General features: G+C 42.8%; 1 protein-coding gene across 3 annotated transcripts in view; it reads left to right on the top strand.

The window, feature by feature from the left end:
• Positions 1 to 17,589, top strand: part of LOC124553956 — a 241,926-nt gene that overhangs the window by 208,712 nt on the left and 15,625 nt on the right. For all 3 annotated transcript variants that reach the window (XM_047127970.1, XM_047127971.1, XM_047127969.1), the window contains 2 exons: positions 4,840 to 5,012; positions 9,534 to 9,822. In XM_047127970.1, the coding sequence (XP_046983926.1) occupies positions 4,840 to 5,012; positions 9,534 to 9,822 (462 nt within the window). The remainder of the gene's footprint in view (positions 1 to 4,839; positions 5,013 to 9,533; positions 9,823 to 17,589) is intronic.

The following is a 17,589-nucleotide window of genomic DNA, read 5'->3' as shown; positions in this document are numbered from 1 at the left end:
GAAATATAAGGGAGTTAGAATTGAAATACGGTACTAACAAATACATGAAATAACAGGTATTTGTACTGAAAAGTGCTGTTTGCTACTTAAGTACGGGCTATTCAGCTGCTGGATGGTGTGATATGATAAGATGCGGTTTGTGTCATCTGATTCTGTCACACTACATAACACTCCCCTCCCCAAAATCCACTAGAGTATTGCACGTAAAATTTATACTCAAAACACTATTAGGATATGTGTGGAGCATAATAGGAAGTGTATTACAAACTTTAAAAAGACTTGTCTCTTTTGTTATATAATACATAAGTGTTTAACAATATAAAAGGTTTGTGTATGAGCATTGTACTCAAAGTAACATAATTTCATAGAGAAAATTGGCAAAATAATACTTTTGGTGTTCCAGATACCCGTTTTTAGTCTCACAGTCTCAAAGTTGTTTCCGTAGCACGTATACAGAAAGTCACCATAGTGTGTCCCACATTTCATCGACCTGACCAGCTAATTTTATGGGTCGTGCCATCATGGTGTATCTGAAATTCATCTTGACCCTCATTACAAAATTATCCAGTCATAGCACAAGTGTAAAACAACAAACAATGTTTATTAAGCAGTGCTCAAGTGCAAAATGTCAAATAACACCAGTAAACGAAAGGATTAATCTAGCTTTATTAATCCTGGCTGAGTTTCTGTCTTCTGTCATATAATAATATTTAATATACACGTTTTCCTCAGTATTGCAGTCTTTCTGTGCGTGCATCAGTGCAAATGAATCTTCACAAAATTTGTACAAAGTGTGTTCGTAACACAGTGATACGTATGACAAGGTAGTGAGACAGTAGAATAGTAATATTTATGTGGCTATTATAGTCCACATATGTGTTTGAAACATCATAAATCTGTGTAAATATTCATACATAAAATACAAATAAAATACAAATAATCTTTCAATAGGCAGTTTAATTAATGAGTGATTAGAAGTGTAAATTATTGATGGTTAGAAAACCGGATAAAAAGTGGGAAATTGGGAATGGCTATCAATGTGGCTATCAGTGTAAAGTAAGGCTGCCAATGTAGCTGATGAGTGACAAATGTTATAAATAATCAGGTTAGCAATACGGATAGATGTGTGACAAGTGTAGTAACTAATCAAATGGCTAACAAATTTATTTAGTTCATCAGTTACAAGTGAGGTAATCAACTGTAACACTAGCAAATGCAGCTGCTTGTATGATTGCGAGCCAGTGTAATGTGAAATAAAAATTGTGCCTACTCTTAGGGAAAAGAGAAAAATGATAAAAATACAGGTTCTATCAAAAAGGATCATCTGATTTGACATGTTTACGTTTCTGAAACTAATGAACACATACAATGAATTTTGTTTTTTGATGAATGGGAAACTCAGGTTTTTTTTTTTTTTCTTTTTTTTTTCTCTCTTTTTTTTTTCCCCCCCCCCCCCCCCCCCCCCCCCCCCCCGTGTGTGTTCAATACAGCCCTCTTGAGATGCACAGCTTATGTGAATGCAATATTCAGATTGTTCCCACACTACAGTGAGCATGTCATGAATTACAGCTTCCACAGCTGTTGTTATGCAATGTTTCAGTTCATTTATTGTTGTTGGTAACGGAGAAATATAAACAGAGTCTTTTATAAACCCCCACAAGAAATAATGACATACAGTCAGGTCTGGTGACCTTGGAGGCCAGTAATGTAAGGTTGAATCATTTGATTTGGTTCAGAGCGACCAATGCACCGTTCAGTAATCCTTTGGTTTAAAACTTCTCGCTCTTCCAGATGCCAGTGTGGCGGTGACCCATTCTAGCAGAAACTGTGTAAAACTCAAGAGTTTGCTTTCTCCAACAGTACATTGTTCATGCATGTATCTCAAATAACGTAATAGTTGTGATTTTTTTAAAATTGGGTGATTCTTTTCGATACACCGTGTATATATGTATACGTGTGTGTACAGCACAGATTTATCAGGTATGAATATCAGTCATTCCATCAGTCATTTCATAGTCCAGTGCAGATGTAATTACATCTAGAAAGAAAAATGATCTTATGACTAAATAGTTTATGTACAGATTTTTCGCAATTGGAATTACAATTACAAGCTTCTCCTACGTACGCGAATATATACATAAGCAGTGGCATGTCCCTGTAAAATGCTTGAGCATAGCAATTCCTTTCATTTCGTTTCTAGGGCTAGTTTAACTATCTAAATTACTGTCTACAGTTTACTTAAAGTGACATATATATTTGTCTAATTATGACAATTCATAATTCGGGTACAAAGTTTGCATTTCTAAAGTAATTTTCCCACTCTCCTAAATTTCATTACTTTCACTGCCTTTGCTGCATGGATTCCCCTCTAAACTACATTTTTGTCTCTGCATAAATAATAAAATGTAGGTAAATATTCATACAAGTTACCACAAGGCTTATTTAATTTCCATTTAATGCCCTCATCAGTCAACATTAATCTCTGCTTCATAGTTATAATTGTGGTAATTATCACTCAGTGCAGTGTTTCTTTATATTTTGTGGGTATAGTCATTCATTGAGTCAACATAGCTTATTTCAGCTTCAAGTTCTAACCACAAAATAGTGAAGTCCTTTGATTAGTTAGCATTTGGTAGCAGTGAATTACTCATTACAAAACATGTTTAGCATATTAAAGAAAGAAAAATGGTGTTAACTTTTCCATTAGAAAATGATTAGTTAATGCTTTGACGACTGTTTTTGCTCTCGTGCAGAGTGACAGGATGGAAGTAAAGGGATTTAAAGGATAATTCCACAGCCACAAAGACATAGTGGAATGTACATGTGGTTCACAGTAGCAGTCCAAAAAAAACCTCCTCTGTCATTTCATAAAGTCGTATTCGAATAATGTGGAATGGGGATACCTTAAATGAGATGGTTGATGGTTTTGCTTCTGGCGTTCTTTGAAGGTGTCTGGTACCTTCCCTTATTCATCTCGTCATGTTCCTAAAATAGACTGTCTCTGTAAATTATGCAAAACACTTTAGCAGCCAAAATGAGTCTAACTTAGGTGTTTGCACCAGATTAGTTCTGCTCTCTTAAGTATAACCTCCACTGTCTTTGATGCTGAAGCCCAAAGGCCTCTTTACTTCGCTTCACTCTGTTACCTTGTATGATCTTGATATTTTGGGGCAACCTTGTTCACTCACAAACAATTTTCTCAACCTGTAAAAGGGCCGTCACACAGACCTGCAGCGTCAGTTCACAAACTGTGTGTAGGCTGTTGTTGAGTTGTCTCAGAATTGTACTCCACTGTCCCCATTCGTATGTACTCCACAGTGGGGTGTGTTGTTGACAATATTGACTCATTCAGAAGAATGGACACTAGATGGACAAATGATGTAAAACTTTCTTAAGCATTGTACAGCAGGGTGTGCACTATTTAGCATGTTTCATTTTTAGTAGGCTTCCAGCAGAACTGAAAATATTGGGTGGTAAACTCCAAGTATACAAATCCAGGTTTTGTTGTGGCATATGGCACTCATGTTCTGTACAAGAGTTCGTCACAGTAGTATAAAACTTTTCTCTGATTTGAGTGTATTGCTGTAGTCTTTAACATTTTTTATTTTTTATTCTGTAATTCTTTTCTCTGTAAATTTTCTGATCATTCTGTAAATTTGCACCGACTTGTTCCACTACCAAATACCTGTGGCTCACACGTCCCTTCAGAATTGACAGGTGGCCGAATCGTTCTCTCGAATTGTCCAGAATGTCCTTCAAACCGGTTGTGAAAGATTGTGGCCCATTGTTTGGGAATGTGGAGTTCATGAATGGCTGCAGGTGGTCTCAGAGTTCAGTTGGACCAGACAACCCAGTCCATTCTATGTAAACAAAGCCCACACCATTACGGAGACCTCGTTGACAACTCAGTTTCATGGCTGCGTAGGGTCCGTGCCTAACTGGAACACGACTGTCAGCTCTTACCAACTGAAATCGGGACTCATCTGACTGGGCCACTCTTTTGCAGTCGTGTAGGGTCCCACCGCCACTGTTACGAGCCGGGGAGAAATGCTGCAGGCGATGTCGTGCTGTCGGCGAGGGCACTCGCGTAAGTCGTCTGCCGCCACAGCCCGATAACGCCAAATTTCACCCCTCTGTCCTAAAGGATATGTTCGTCATACGTCCCACATTGACTGCTGCAGTTATTTCACACAGTGTACAATATACACAAACACTGCTGCCCTCATTCGTTAAGTGAAAGCCATTGGCCACTGCATTGTCTGTGGTGAGAGGTAATGCCTGAAATCCAGTATTCTCAGCATGCGCTCGACACTGTGGATCTCTGAATACTGAAGTACGTAACGATTTCAGTATGTCTGGCTCCCACTACCATTCCACATTGTACGGCCACAATCACATCGGAAAACTTTTTATGTGAAACACTCGAGTACAAATTGCAGCTCCACCTGTGTACTGCCCTTTTATAAGTTGTGTACACAATGCTACCTCCTTCTGTATACGTGCGTATCGGTATCTTGTCACTGTTGTCACCTCTGTGTATTATTTCGAGGTAGCAGAATGTTGTAACCTGGTGGTCCTCGATCGTATTAATAAATAAAATAAGGCAATACAATATTTACAACAGTGCTTCTCTTCAGTTTCGAAGCAGGGAAAACTTCTCGACTTTGTACAAGTGAAGAAGTATGTAGTTGTTTAACTGTATACTTCTTCACTTGTACAAAGTCGAGAAGAGTACTGGGGCTTGTCTGCCGGAAGATGCCAAAACGTGCCCCCGTGTTCCACTTTGGGGCCTCCTGTGGACGATTCGGACTGAACCGTGTCGGTTTTGTTTTCCGGCAGGAGGGCGACACTGTCGGAGATCTACGCCTTCGTCATGAACCACTTCCCCTACTTCGTGTGCAGCAAGAAGGGCTGGCACAACGCGATCGCCAGCAACCTGTGGTTCAGCAAGTACTTCATGAAGGTGGCGCTAGGGGGCAGCAACGGCAAATACTCCAACTACTGGATGCTGGGTGAGTCTCGTGGCCGAGTCTGAGGTGGCTGTGTGGTAAAAAAATAAAATAAAATAAGATGGAGATGCTGAGTTGCAGATATTATGTTGTTGTGGTCTTCAGTCCTGAGACTTGTTTGATGCAGCTCTCCATGCTACTCTATCCTGTGCAAGCTTCTTCATCTACCAGTACTTACTGCAACCTACATCCTTCTCAATCTGTTTAGTGTATTCCTCTCTATGTCTCCACTATTTTTACCCTCCACGCTGCCCTCCAATACTAAATTGGTGATCTCTCGATGCCTCAACACATGTCCTACCAACCGATCCCTTCTTCTAGTCAAGTTGTGCCACAAACTCCTCTTCTCTCCAATCCTATTCAACACCTCCTCATTAGTTATGTGATCTACCCATCTAATCTTCAGCATTCTTCTGTAGCACCACATTTCGAAAGCTTCTATTCTTATCTTGTCTGAACTATTTTTCGTCCACATTTTACTTCCATACATGGCTACACTCCATACAAATACTTTCAGAAACGACTTCCTGACATTTAAATCTATACTCGATGTTAACAAATTTTTCTTCTTCAGAAACGCTCTCCTTGCCATTGCCAGTCCACATTTTATATCCTCTCTACTTTGACCATCATCAGTTATTTTGCTCCCCAAATAGCAAAACCCCCGTACTACTTCAAGTGCCTCATTTCCTAATCTAATTCCCTCAGCATCACCCGACTTAATTCGACTACATTCCATTATCCTCGTTTTGCTTTTGTTGATGTTCATCTTATATCCTCCTTTCACTACACTGTCCATTCCGTTCAACAGCTCTTCCAGCTCCTCTGATGTCTCTGACAGAATTACAATGTCATCAGTGAACCTCAAAGTTTTTATTTCTTCTTCATGGATTTTAATACCTACTCCAAACTTTTCTTTTGTGTCCTTTTGTTGCACTCAGACACAACATAAAGGCTGTCAGAAAGTAAGCTTTCGGCCAATAAGGCCTTTGTCAACACACACACACACACACACACACACACACACACACACACACACACACAAGACCACCGTCTATGAACAGCAGTGCGTGGTGTGAGAGACAACCAGGTGGGTGTAAGGAAGAGGCTGGGACAGAGAGCAGGAGGGATAGCAGGATAAGGGAGGGGTACGGTACAGTGTTGCTGCAAGAGCATTAGGAACAAGGTGCAAAGAGGGTAGGGAAGGTATGTGCAGTCAGGAGGTTAGACGGAGAGTGGAGGATAGCGGAAAAGGAGAGAAGTAAAAAGATTAGATGTGTTGGTGGAATAGAGGGCTTGTAGTGCTGGGTTGGGAACAGCGAGGGGGCTAGATGGATAAGGACAGTGATTAACGGAGGTTGACGTCAGGAGGGTTAAGGGAACGTAGGATATATTGCGGGAAGAGGTGCCACCTGCGCAATTCAGAAAAGCTGGTGTTAGTGGCAAGGATCCAAATGGACAGCCAGTGAGGCAGTAATTGAAATGGGGAACATCGTGTCGGGCAGTGTGCTCGACAATAGGGTGGTCCAGTTGTTTCTCGGTCACAGTTTGTTAGTGGCCATTCGCGTGGACAGACAGCTTCTCGGTTGTCATGTCCACTTAGAACGCAACACGGTGGTTGCAGCTTAGCTTGTAGATCACGTGACTGGTTCCACACCTCGCCGTGCCTTTGATGGGATAGGTAATGTTCGTGACCAGATTGGAGTAGGTGTTGGTCGGAGGGTCCGTTACAGGGATATGAGCCGTGAGGTAAGGGGTTGTGTGGCGGGTGGGTGAGTATATTGTATAGGTTTGGTGGGCGGCAGAATACCACTGTGTATTTGTGTGTGTGTGTGTGGGGGGGGGGGGGGGGGGGATAGTGGGTAGAATATTTCTCATTTCAGGGCAGAGCAAGAGGTAGTTGAAACCCCGTTGCTCCAGTCCTGAGTGGTACTGAGTCATGAGGGGAATGCTTCTCTCTGGGCAGATGGTGGGGCTTCTGGAGGTGGTATGTGACTGGAAAAATACGGCATGGGAGATCCATGTTTGTACCACAGTTTGGGAGGGGGGGGGGGGAGGTAATGACAGTCAATAAACAAATCTGAGGTATGGCTGTGGGCACCCGCGTGCCATCCTGTTGATAGGCCATCTCGAGGAATCCTTCCTAAACAACCAGAATCCTAAACCCCTCACCTGATTCAGACTCATTGATGACATCTTCGTGATCTGGATTGAGGGTGAGGACACCCTACCCACATTCCTCCAGAACCTCAACACCTTCTGCACCATTAGCTTCACCTGGTCCTACTCAACCCAACAAGCCACCTTCCTTGATCTTACCTCCACCTCAAAGATGGCTACATCAGTACCTCTGTCCATATCAAACCTACCGACCACCAGCAATACCTTCACTTGGACACTTGCCACCTGTTGCATACCGACAAGTCCCTTCCATACATCCTAGCCACCCGTGGTCATCGCATCTGCAGTGATGAGTGGTGCCTCTCAAAATTCGTCAGAGGTCTCCCTGAGGCCCTTGGAGACCGTAATTACCCCCTAACATTGTGCTAAAACATTTCTCCCGTGGCTTATCTCTCCATTCCCACACCACCTCCCACTGTTTAGCCACAGAGGAACTTCCTCCTCATGTCTTAGTACAACGCAGGACTGGATCAACTGAATCACATTCTCTGCCAGGATTGTGTTGTGCCCTGAAATGAGAAATGTCCTGCACACTATCCCCCCCCCCCCACCCCCCCCCCCCCCCCCCCCCACACACACACACACACACACACACACACACACACACACAGACAGTAGTATTGTGCCGCCCACTGAACCTACACAATATCCTTGTCCATCTGTACGCAACTCCTGCCTTACAGCTCATATCCCTGTAATACACCTAGATGCAAGACCTATTCCATACATCCTCCCACCACCATCTACTCCAGTCCAATCACTAACGTCACCTATCCCATCAAAAGCAGGGCTACCTGTGAAACCAGTCATGTGATCTACAAGTTAAGCTGCAACCACTGTGGTGCATTCTATGTGGGCATGACAGCCAACAAGCTGTCTGTTCGCACGAACGGCCACCGACAAACTGTGGCTGAGAAACAAGTGGACCAGCCTGTTGATGAGCACTCCGCCAAACACGACATTCTTCATTTGGACAACTGCTTCACAGCCCGTGTCATCTGGATCCTTCGTACCAACACCAGGATTTCTGAATTGCACAGGTGGGAACTCTTCCTTCAATATATACTATGTTCCCGTGACCCTCCTGGCCTCAACCTTTGTTAGTGACTGTCCTCTCCCATCCAGCCCCCTTCCTGTTCCCATTACAGCACTACACAGCCCCCTATTCCACCAGTGCACCCAGTCTTTTAACTTCTCTCCTTTACCGCTGTTCCCCGCCATCTGTCTAACCTCCCGACTGTGTGTAGCTGGCCTACCCTCTCTCCACCTCTCCCCTGCCTGCTTCTGCAGCAGCACTTTACCATCCCTCACCTAATATCCCTCCCCTTTCTCACGTCTCCCTCTTTCTTACCCCACCCGGTTGCCTCTCCCATTGTAGTCTGGCTCCAGCTGCCTGTGTGTGTGTGTGTGTGTGTGTGTGTGTGTGTGTGTGTGTGTGTGTGTGTGTGTGTGTGTGTGTGTGTGTGCGCGCGTGTGCGTGTGTGTGTTTTTGACAAAGGCCTTGTTGGCCAAAAAGCCTATTGTGTGACAAATTTTTTTGTTGTGCCTGTCTCCGACTCAACATCTCTGCTGTATAGTGAGTAGCAACTATCCTTTTCATAGCTTTGTTACATTCCATTCTCAATGTTCCATTGTTTAAATGGATCACACATTGATTACTGCTGCTTTCCACCTACTGCCTCCACCTCTTTCACATCGGAGCACTCGTTACGCTTTTTTTTATTTCCCTTATCCTAATACCACATTCCCTGCAGAAATCTGTAGGATCGACCATCCCGGTTGGCAAGATAGTCAGATGCCCGTCTTTCCACTGCCTCTTTGATGACCACATCCGACAACAACATTTATGCAGTACAGCACCTTTGTCTGTTCAAGTTGGTGGTGGCAGTGCAGAGCGTGAATGAGAGCCACACGTTTGTTTTTGAACAGGCAAAGGTGCTGTATCGTGTCTACGGGTTCTGGGACATTGCGGCAGTGAGATAAGACTACAGTACAATCTTGGCAGTTGGGGCAGTGGTTTCCAACTGAAGTCTGCAGGGTATGTGACCTTAGCAAAAGCACAATAGGAACAATAAGATGAGAAAATAGCAGTTGGAGCAGCAGACAAGGCAGGCAACAGTGGACCCATGCCCAGGGGCTTTCCCACTGTCGACTGTGAACCTGGAACTCCGTCTCGAGACGACTATTAGGAAACTCGTCAAAACGTCACGACAGTGCGACGTGACGATTCGGTCGGTAACCTGAGAATATTTCATCGGCCTACGAGATTTTACCTTCGGGGTCGGCGAATGTTCCGGTGCGCTCTCGAGCGGTATGCTCACGAACCGCGTTCACCGATTGCAGATCCGCGGTACGAGGACACGTTCAAGGACGGCAACTTCTGCAACCACTGCCGAATGTTGCTGTCGAGCTACGGAGGCCCGGGAGCGACGACCGCCCTCGCGGAGCTCGTCGGCCCGGCTGTCATCACCTGCCAGCCGCCCGACGCACGGTGCCACCGGGAGCAGCGCGGCGACCTCTCGGCACGTTCCCAGCTGCCGGGTGCCGGTGAGAGGTGGACGTCGAGCTCGCCAGCACTCCGTGCTGCCTCTGGTGACCACGTGCCGCCCTCTGACGATCTGCAGTGTCCCAGGTACAGCCACATTGTAACACGACCCGACGTAGGATTTTGGAACGTACTGTGCTCGTACATTATGAATCACTTTGAAGAAAACAATTTATTAACAAATAGCCAAGCAGACCCAGAAAATATCATTCTTGTGAAGCACAACTAGCTCTTATTCCCTCAAAGTAATGAGTGCCATCGACAGGGGACGTTAGGGGGACATTTACTATCTTTGGCCCGAAAAAAGCACGATCTTTGAGAATTTTTTTTCTCGGGAAGTGTTGTAGATATCAGTGTCGAATGTGGTCAAAATGTGTATTGATATATCCTCTACAAACTGGAATTTTTTCGTCCGGAAATGTTGAAGAGCAAAGGCGGAAGTGCCGTTGGAACGAAACAAATTTTCGATGTAGACCTCCACGCGTGGTATGTCAGGGGTCAGCCGGCTCATCTGAAATCAAAATTGAGTTGACGTTAGTGAAGTATATAAGATTCTTTACTAGTTGTATCTCGCTTAAGTTATTTCGACAATAAGAAACAAAATGGCAGCCATTTGTAAAAAAATAGGGTTTTTTTCATCAATTTTTCGACTTGTCGGCCAAGTAAAAATATTTATAGTTGATAGATCGAAATAAAAGTGGTACAACTCCTAGACCATTTAGTTAGCTTCGTCGGAAACAAAGAATCGTGCTAATCGGTTCAGTAGATTTCAAGTTACCGTACCGCGCGATAAAAAAAAAATCATTTAGAGAAAAACGTGTTTGAAGTTTTGACTACATATAAATGCAATATTGTGCAACTTACGTTCAATCTGCTGTTCCGGGTCCATAAACTAGTCCTTCCTCTTCCTCGTAGAGGGTGTTCTGCTCGATCTGGGCGATCTTGCACTGCTCCAGAGTCGCTCGTACGGCCGATGGCAAGCAGTTTTCAGCCACTGGAATCTGGTGCTCGTCCGAATGCTTGGCGAACTGCGTCAAATAGAGTCCCAGGGTGACGTCTTCAGAATTGCTGAATACGCTTCACTGAAGCTGAAGCTGCTCACTGCCAGGAAGGTCAGAATCTCCACAGTCTTCGCACCAGAATGCAAATGCTTGGGGGTTAACTCCCAAACACACACGTTCAAAATTTCATTTGAATTTTGTGTGTTTCCTCCCAACCACCGGTACCATAACTCGTCCTCTGAAAGGGCCGCGTAGATCGGATGAATCACTTTTTGAACTTCTTTGGAGATTGGCTGGTCGTGTTGATATTCGTCCAGGTGTCCGGTAGCCTCTGCAGTGTGCCAGTTGCACCAACTAGTTTCCCCAGCCGGACAATTTTGGTGTTGTGGGTGGTCACCCATTGAACACTTGTGGAAATACATTGCCCAAATTGCCTTCTTCATCTGTTCCACCGAATTGGAATGTCGTCGGATTGCCAAGAAGTAGTATGTCGTAAGCTCCCTGATTACTTTTAGCAGTTTTAGTCATGGACAAGCATATAGAATAATTTTTCACAGTTACAAAGTCGAAATTCCCGAAAAAAAACTGGCATGTGAAAAAGGCCGATTTCAGGCAGGCGCATTTTTCTGTTCAGCTGCAAGTAACAAACATTTCCGTTTCGTATTCGGAAAAACCATGTCGGGGGTGGATTCTAAACACTTTTATGGATCCAAAAATGCAATTTTAAAAAAATTGATGTTTTTAACCAAAAGATTGTAAACTTCCCCTTAAACTGATTCCCCCATTTTTACACAGAAGGCTTTTGATACCATTCCTCACTCCTCACAAGCAGCTTCTTATCAAATTGTGTGCCTATGGAGTATCATGTCAGTTGTGTGACTTGTTTTGTAATTTCCTATCAGAAACGTCACAGTTTGTAGTAGTGAGGGAAAAGTCATATAGCGCAAAACAGAAGAAATATCTGGGATTCCCAGAGAAAGTGGCACAGGCACTTTGTTGTTCCTGATCTATGTAAATGTCTTAGGAGATAATCTGAGCAGACATCGTAGACTGTTTGCAGATGATGCTGTAGTTTACCATCATATAAAGCCATTAGAAGATCAAAACGAATTGCAAAATGATTTACACGAGATATCTGAATGGTGCAGAAATCAGCAGTTGATTCTAAATAATGAAAAGTGTGAAGCCATCCATATGAGCATTAAAAAGAAACTACTGAATTTCAGTTACACAATAAATCACACAAATCTAAAGGGTGTATACTCGACTAAATTATTAGGGATTGCAGTTATTCATAAATTAAATTGAAGTGTAACAATGTTGAATATTGAATTGAAATGTAGCAATATTAAATTAAAATGATAACATAGATAATGTTGTGGGGGAGTATTGCTGTGCAGTGTGGGATCCACATCAGATAGGATTGATCGAGGACATCAAAAAAGTTCAAAGAAAGGCAGCTCGTTTTGTATTGTCCCGAAATAGGGGAGAGTGTGTCACTGACGTGAAACAGGAATGCGACAGGATCTTCTCGTAAAATTTCAATCACCAACTTCCTCCTCAGCGTATGAAAATATTTTGTTAGCACCCACGTAAATAGGCAGAAATGATCATCGTAATAAAAGAAGAGAATTTAGAGCTTGCACAGAAAGATTTAAGTGTTCGTTTTTACTGTGCCATGTTCGCGAGTGGAATGGTAGAGAAGTAGCTTAAAGGTGGTCCCAGGAACCCTCTGCCAGGCACTTAACTGTGAATTTGAGAGTAATCATGTAATGTAGATCATCGGAAATCTTGGATGTTGTGTTACATTTTTTGTAATCTTCAAATGATTGAATTTCATTATACCCAGTCAATCCAGAAAGTCTCAAAACCAGGATTAATAAAAAATGAAAAATGATGGTGGCAGTTTTAATACTTTCGATGGTCTAAATAGACGTAAACCGTCCCCCCCCCCTCCCCCTCCCCTTCCCATTTGATTATAATGGGCAACTGAAAATGCTTCTAGCGCAAAATTAACTTCCAGAACCACAGAGCACAAATAATGAACTGAGCGATATATAAGCTGTACCATTTTCATTACACCGTAAGTCAAAGACATTACTCCAAAAATTGTGAAAGCTATCATTTAAATCAGCTAGGTGACTTTGGAATGAATTACTGAAAGTTGTGCCCCATTATTAATTTAAAAGAAAAGAAAACCGACTACTACAATACAGTGTACGAAGCAGTGCAACATCTCAAGGTGATCAGACTTGGCATTTCACCACCCTCACCGACTTCTGTGGCAGTACTGCCATTGACATAAGTTAGTGTCTTCACAGTCGGAGAGCTTCAGTGAATAACAAATTCCTCCTTGTGCGCTATACAATTGAATTGCGTATTATACAATTTTAATTTCATTTCAGTAACATTCTGTTCTTGACTTAGAGCAAACATTTTCATTTTCTGTTTAGTGTGGTGCCGATGGCTGGTGGCTTCATTGTTATTGGTTTCTTTTCTTGACAGGAGGCAAATAAATTTTGGCACAGTGAAAAGGGACTCCTCATTTGAATTTAGTACTTGCCAACGAAACACATCCTGAGGCAAGAGGGAAATAGTTTTAGTAAGTTTCTTTTCATACGCTCTAAGACAAGAAAGATGCACCGTGAAGGAATTATCAAAATGTGATGGAATTTGTTGGTAATTTCAGAAAAATTGAATCATTTAGTAAAGAGAGAGAGAGAGAGAGCTTCACAAATTGATCAAGGCAAGACTGCGTTGGTCCACTTCTGGCCCCTGTGCGAGCAGTTATTCAGCTCAGCATTGATTAATAGTGTCGGATGTCTTCCTGAGTGATATCATGGGAAATTCTGTCCAGTCAGCACGTTAGATTGTCAGAAACCTGAGCCGGTTGGAGGGCACTGCCCATAATGCTCCAGATGTTCTCGATACGGTTGCGATCCGGCGGCCGTGCCGGTCGGGATGGGTTTGCCGAGCACAAACCCGTCCGGTGGAAACTGTCACCGTGTGAAGGTGGGCATTGTCTTGCTGAAATATAAGCCCAGGATGGCTCTGGCTTGCCACGAAGGGCAACGAATCGGGGCACAGAAAAAATGTGCTGTAAGAGTGCCACGGATAACACGAAAGTGTTCCTGCTGTGAAAAGAAACGGCCATATGGCAGGCGACAGTCAGATTGACATCCAACTACTGTCCGGGGTGTCTCCAGACACTTCTTCACAGGTCATTGGTGCTCAGTCTGAAGTAGGAATCGTCACTAAAGACAATTCTACTCGAGTCAGTGAGATTCCAGGCCAAATGTGCCCGGCGCAAATGCAGAGGGCTTGTCGGTGTACAGAGGTCCGTGCAATGAGTGCCTTCATCTACATCTACATTTATACTCCGCAAGCCACCCAACGGTGTGTGGCGGAGGGCACTTTACGTGCCACTGTCATTACCTCCCTTTCCTGTTCCAGTCGCGTATGGTTCGGGGGAAGAACGACTGTCTGAAAGCCTCCGTGCGCGCTCTAATCTCTCTAATTTTACATTCGTGATCTCCTCGGGAGGTATAAGTAGGGGGAAGCAATATATTCGATACCTCATCCAGAAACTCACCCTTCGAAACCTGGCGAGCAAGCTACACCGCGATGCAGAGCGCCTCTCTTGCAGAGTCTGCCACTCGAATTTGCTAAACATCTCCGTAACGCTGTCACGGTTACCAAATAACCCTGTGACGAAACGCGCCACTCTTCTTTGGATCTTCTCTATCTCCTCCGTCAACCCGATCTGGTATGGATCCCACACTGATGAGCAATACTCAAGTATAGGTCGAACGAGTGTTTTGTAAGCCACCACCTTTGTTGATGGACTACATTTTCTAAGGACTCTCCCAATGAATCTCAACCTGGTACCCGCCTTACCAACAATTAATTTTATATGATCATTCCACTTCAAATCGTTCCCCACGCATACTCCCAGTTATTTTACAGAAGTAACTGCTACCAGTGTTTGTTCCGCTATCATATAATCATACAATAAAGGATCCTTCTTTCTATGTATTCGCAATACATTACATTTGTAATGAGCTTAGTCCTCTTATCATCTTTGTGTGAGCCACCTATTGACGGTCCTTGTGGTCGTCGAAGCACCAGCTACACTTCAAATTGGTGACGATTGGCCCTAGGTGCCTCTCTGACGATTACTTCTGTCTTCACGTTCTGTTGTCTCTCTAGGTCGACCGCTTTCTTCGTGATACTGTGTTTGCCCACGGTTCACCCATTCCTGTCAACATCTTGGAGTAACAGATGCTGATGTGCATATATTCCCATGCCCTCATCCGCAAGGCATAGTTACTGTCTGAGTACACTGACTAAGACAAAGACTTTATGCCTAGATATTGACATGTGCCATGTTTACTGTCATTGCCACAACTTTATTTTGAAACAGTCCTAGTGCCTCACACGTTCAGCTGTTGGCCACCAAAGTTCACACCTTCACATTTTCTGTCAATTTTTGTGTAAATGTCAATTTGTGATCAATGTGGACAGTCTCTTGCCACACCTTGGTAGATGTGATGCCACCAGCAGTCGACCAGTGGTATGTTCGCCCTGAAGATGGCCCCTGCGATGTGCTGGAACTGGTCAGCACTATATAAATATAAAACACGATTAAGACTGTTTTCTTAATACAAAGTTAATTTATATTAATCGCTGTTAATCCATAACCATATTGTCCAAACATCTAAATACATTTCAGTTCTGAATCTGTCATCTGCTACATTGATAACGAGTTGGTCAACAACAGTATCCACGAAGCCATCCAGGTGCTGCATTTTCTCCTCTTTTGTGATGCGCCATTCTATTTTCCGGCAGTGTTCGGCAGTGACACATGAAAAGCTTATTTCTCATGACAAATCCCTTAACGTGGCTCCAGATCAGTTCTGTCGGGTCATATTGTAATAGTACTGTGGCAAACGTAAAAATGCAGCATTTGTATGGTTGCTCAATGCTGTGGACAAGATTGTTTTTTTGTTTCTACGACACATATCACTCTTGTTTGTGTGAGAGTACATCTGTGGTATAAAACAGTTTACAAAGTCCAAAAAAGAGTATTTGGTGTTTCATTTTTGTCCTAAAAAATTAAATTATGTTTTCTTTATTTAAGCAACTTTATTAAAAATCTTTCATAGAATACTAATAATTAAGAATTTATATTCGAAATGAATACAGAAATTTCACGTGTAATGTGTAATTAAAAACAAGAAGACATATGTTATTCATAAAAATTGATGAATTTTGCAGTTAAGAGTTATTTTTTAGATATTTGAGACTTGAACCAGCGATACATGCACTGCAGGTGATTATTAATCTACTATGCTACCTATTCTGCTACATATCCAACCTGTATTTGTATCCCAGTTGTACCAAACACAGTTCTTTGGAATACTTGAAAGCCAATTTTTTCTGTAAATTTATGAAAAACATGAATAACCACCTATTTCTCGGCATTTTTTAACCGTATTCCACACTCATTTTGCTACAGAGCAGCAAGCAGCCTCAGCCATTCTCATGCTGCGCATTAAGAACACGACGATTGGAACACAACAATACAGAGACTGTGGCTGTACACGATTTTTGAAATAAAAACCATGTAGCTAAAGTCTGATTAAGGAAAGGAAAACATTAATGACTGTTAGTACAGTAGAATATGTTTCTGTTTCATTTAACGTAACTTAGTAATAAGATATCTAATACGTAAGTGGGACCTACTTCCGAGAGTGTAACAAAACCAGCGTACGTGTGCTGTGGCTTCTGACCAATCATCGCATTTGTGTTTCTGCCCAGTCGTCGCATTTGTGTTTGTTTAAATCAGGTTTAGTCTTACGGTGAACATAGTGTACTAGCCCCGACTGAAGTCTCACGTAATTGATTCGTACACCATGACACTGGAAGTTGTGCTGTTCGTCAGCAGTCCGTGCTTCCCAGTTAGGACTCTGCTCCAAATTATTCTATTTGTGTAGTGTTGTTAACAGCAGGATATTTGTGAGACAGTAATTTTGTATTCCAGTTGCTGCCAGTCTCCCACCGACAGTGCACGGTGACAAAAACGTAGGAGGGGTTCATTAGTCGTTCACACGCGGCAGGAACTGACGTGTGAAGGGGTTACGATATGCTCGGTAGACAGTACGGCAATTGTCCCATCTGGCGATCGGATGTGGAATATTGGTGACGAATTTGCTGGCACTGAAGTTCACGTGCAGGCCGACATTGCGTCGCTGTCGTATGCGATTGCTTCACAGGTGTGGATATTACGTAATTCGTCTGGCCGGGCAAATGAGGACCCACGGTGAGGCTACTGTCAAACTGTTAGGTGCTGGTAAGACCATTTCACACCAGCCCGTGGTATTTCCACGATTGCCTAACATCACTCAGTTGCCAGGCAAACTACAGCAATCTAGTGGCTTTCATGCCTGTCACAGACAATTGGAACTCTAACCCGTTAACGTAACATTTTTTCAAATTATGTTGTGAATTAATATCTTTTTTTTTATTATTAATGAAAACCATCCTTATAATGAATACAGTCTTATGTGCTTTGATTAAAATATCCAGAAACAGGAAGATATTTTTTGGTTTCTGTGTAGCTGTGAAGACAAATCATGTCAAACAATGGAAAATCCAGGAGAGAATGTAACAATATTATGAAAAGGAAAGTTGCTATTCACCATATAATTTTAATTAATATTGTGTTTATACTGGTTGCTGGAGAGGAGGAAATTTAGTTATTAGTATTTTATTAATGATCTCATTCATAAGCAGCCATATCACAGTCGCTCAAGAAAGTTATAATTAAGCTTTTCTCGTTCAATCAGAATCG

The sequence above is a fragment of the Schistocerca americana genome, chromosome 11 (genome assembly GCF_021461395.2).
Source record: "Schistocerca americana isolate TAMUIC-IGC-003095 chromosome 11, iqSchAmer2.1, whole genome shotgun sequence".
Classification (NCBI taxonomy): Eukaryota; Metazoa; Arthropoda; class Insecta; order Orthoptera; family Acrididae; genus Schistocerca; species Schistocerca americana.
This window is presented reverse-complemented; position numbering and strand designations above follow the sequence as displayed.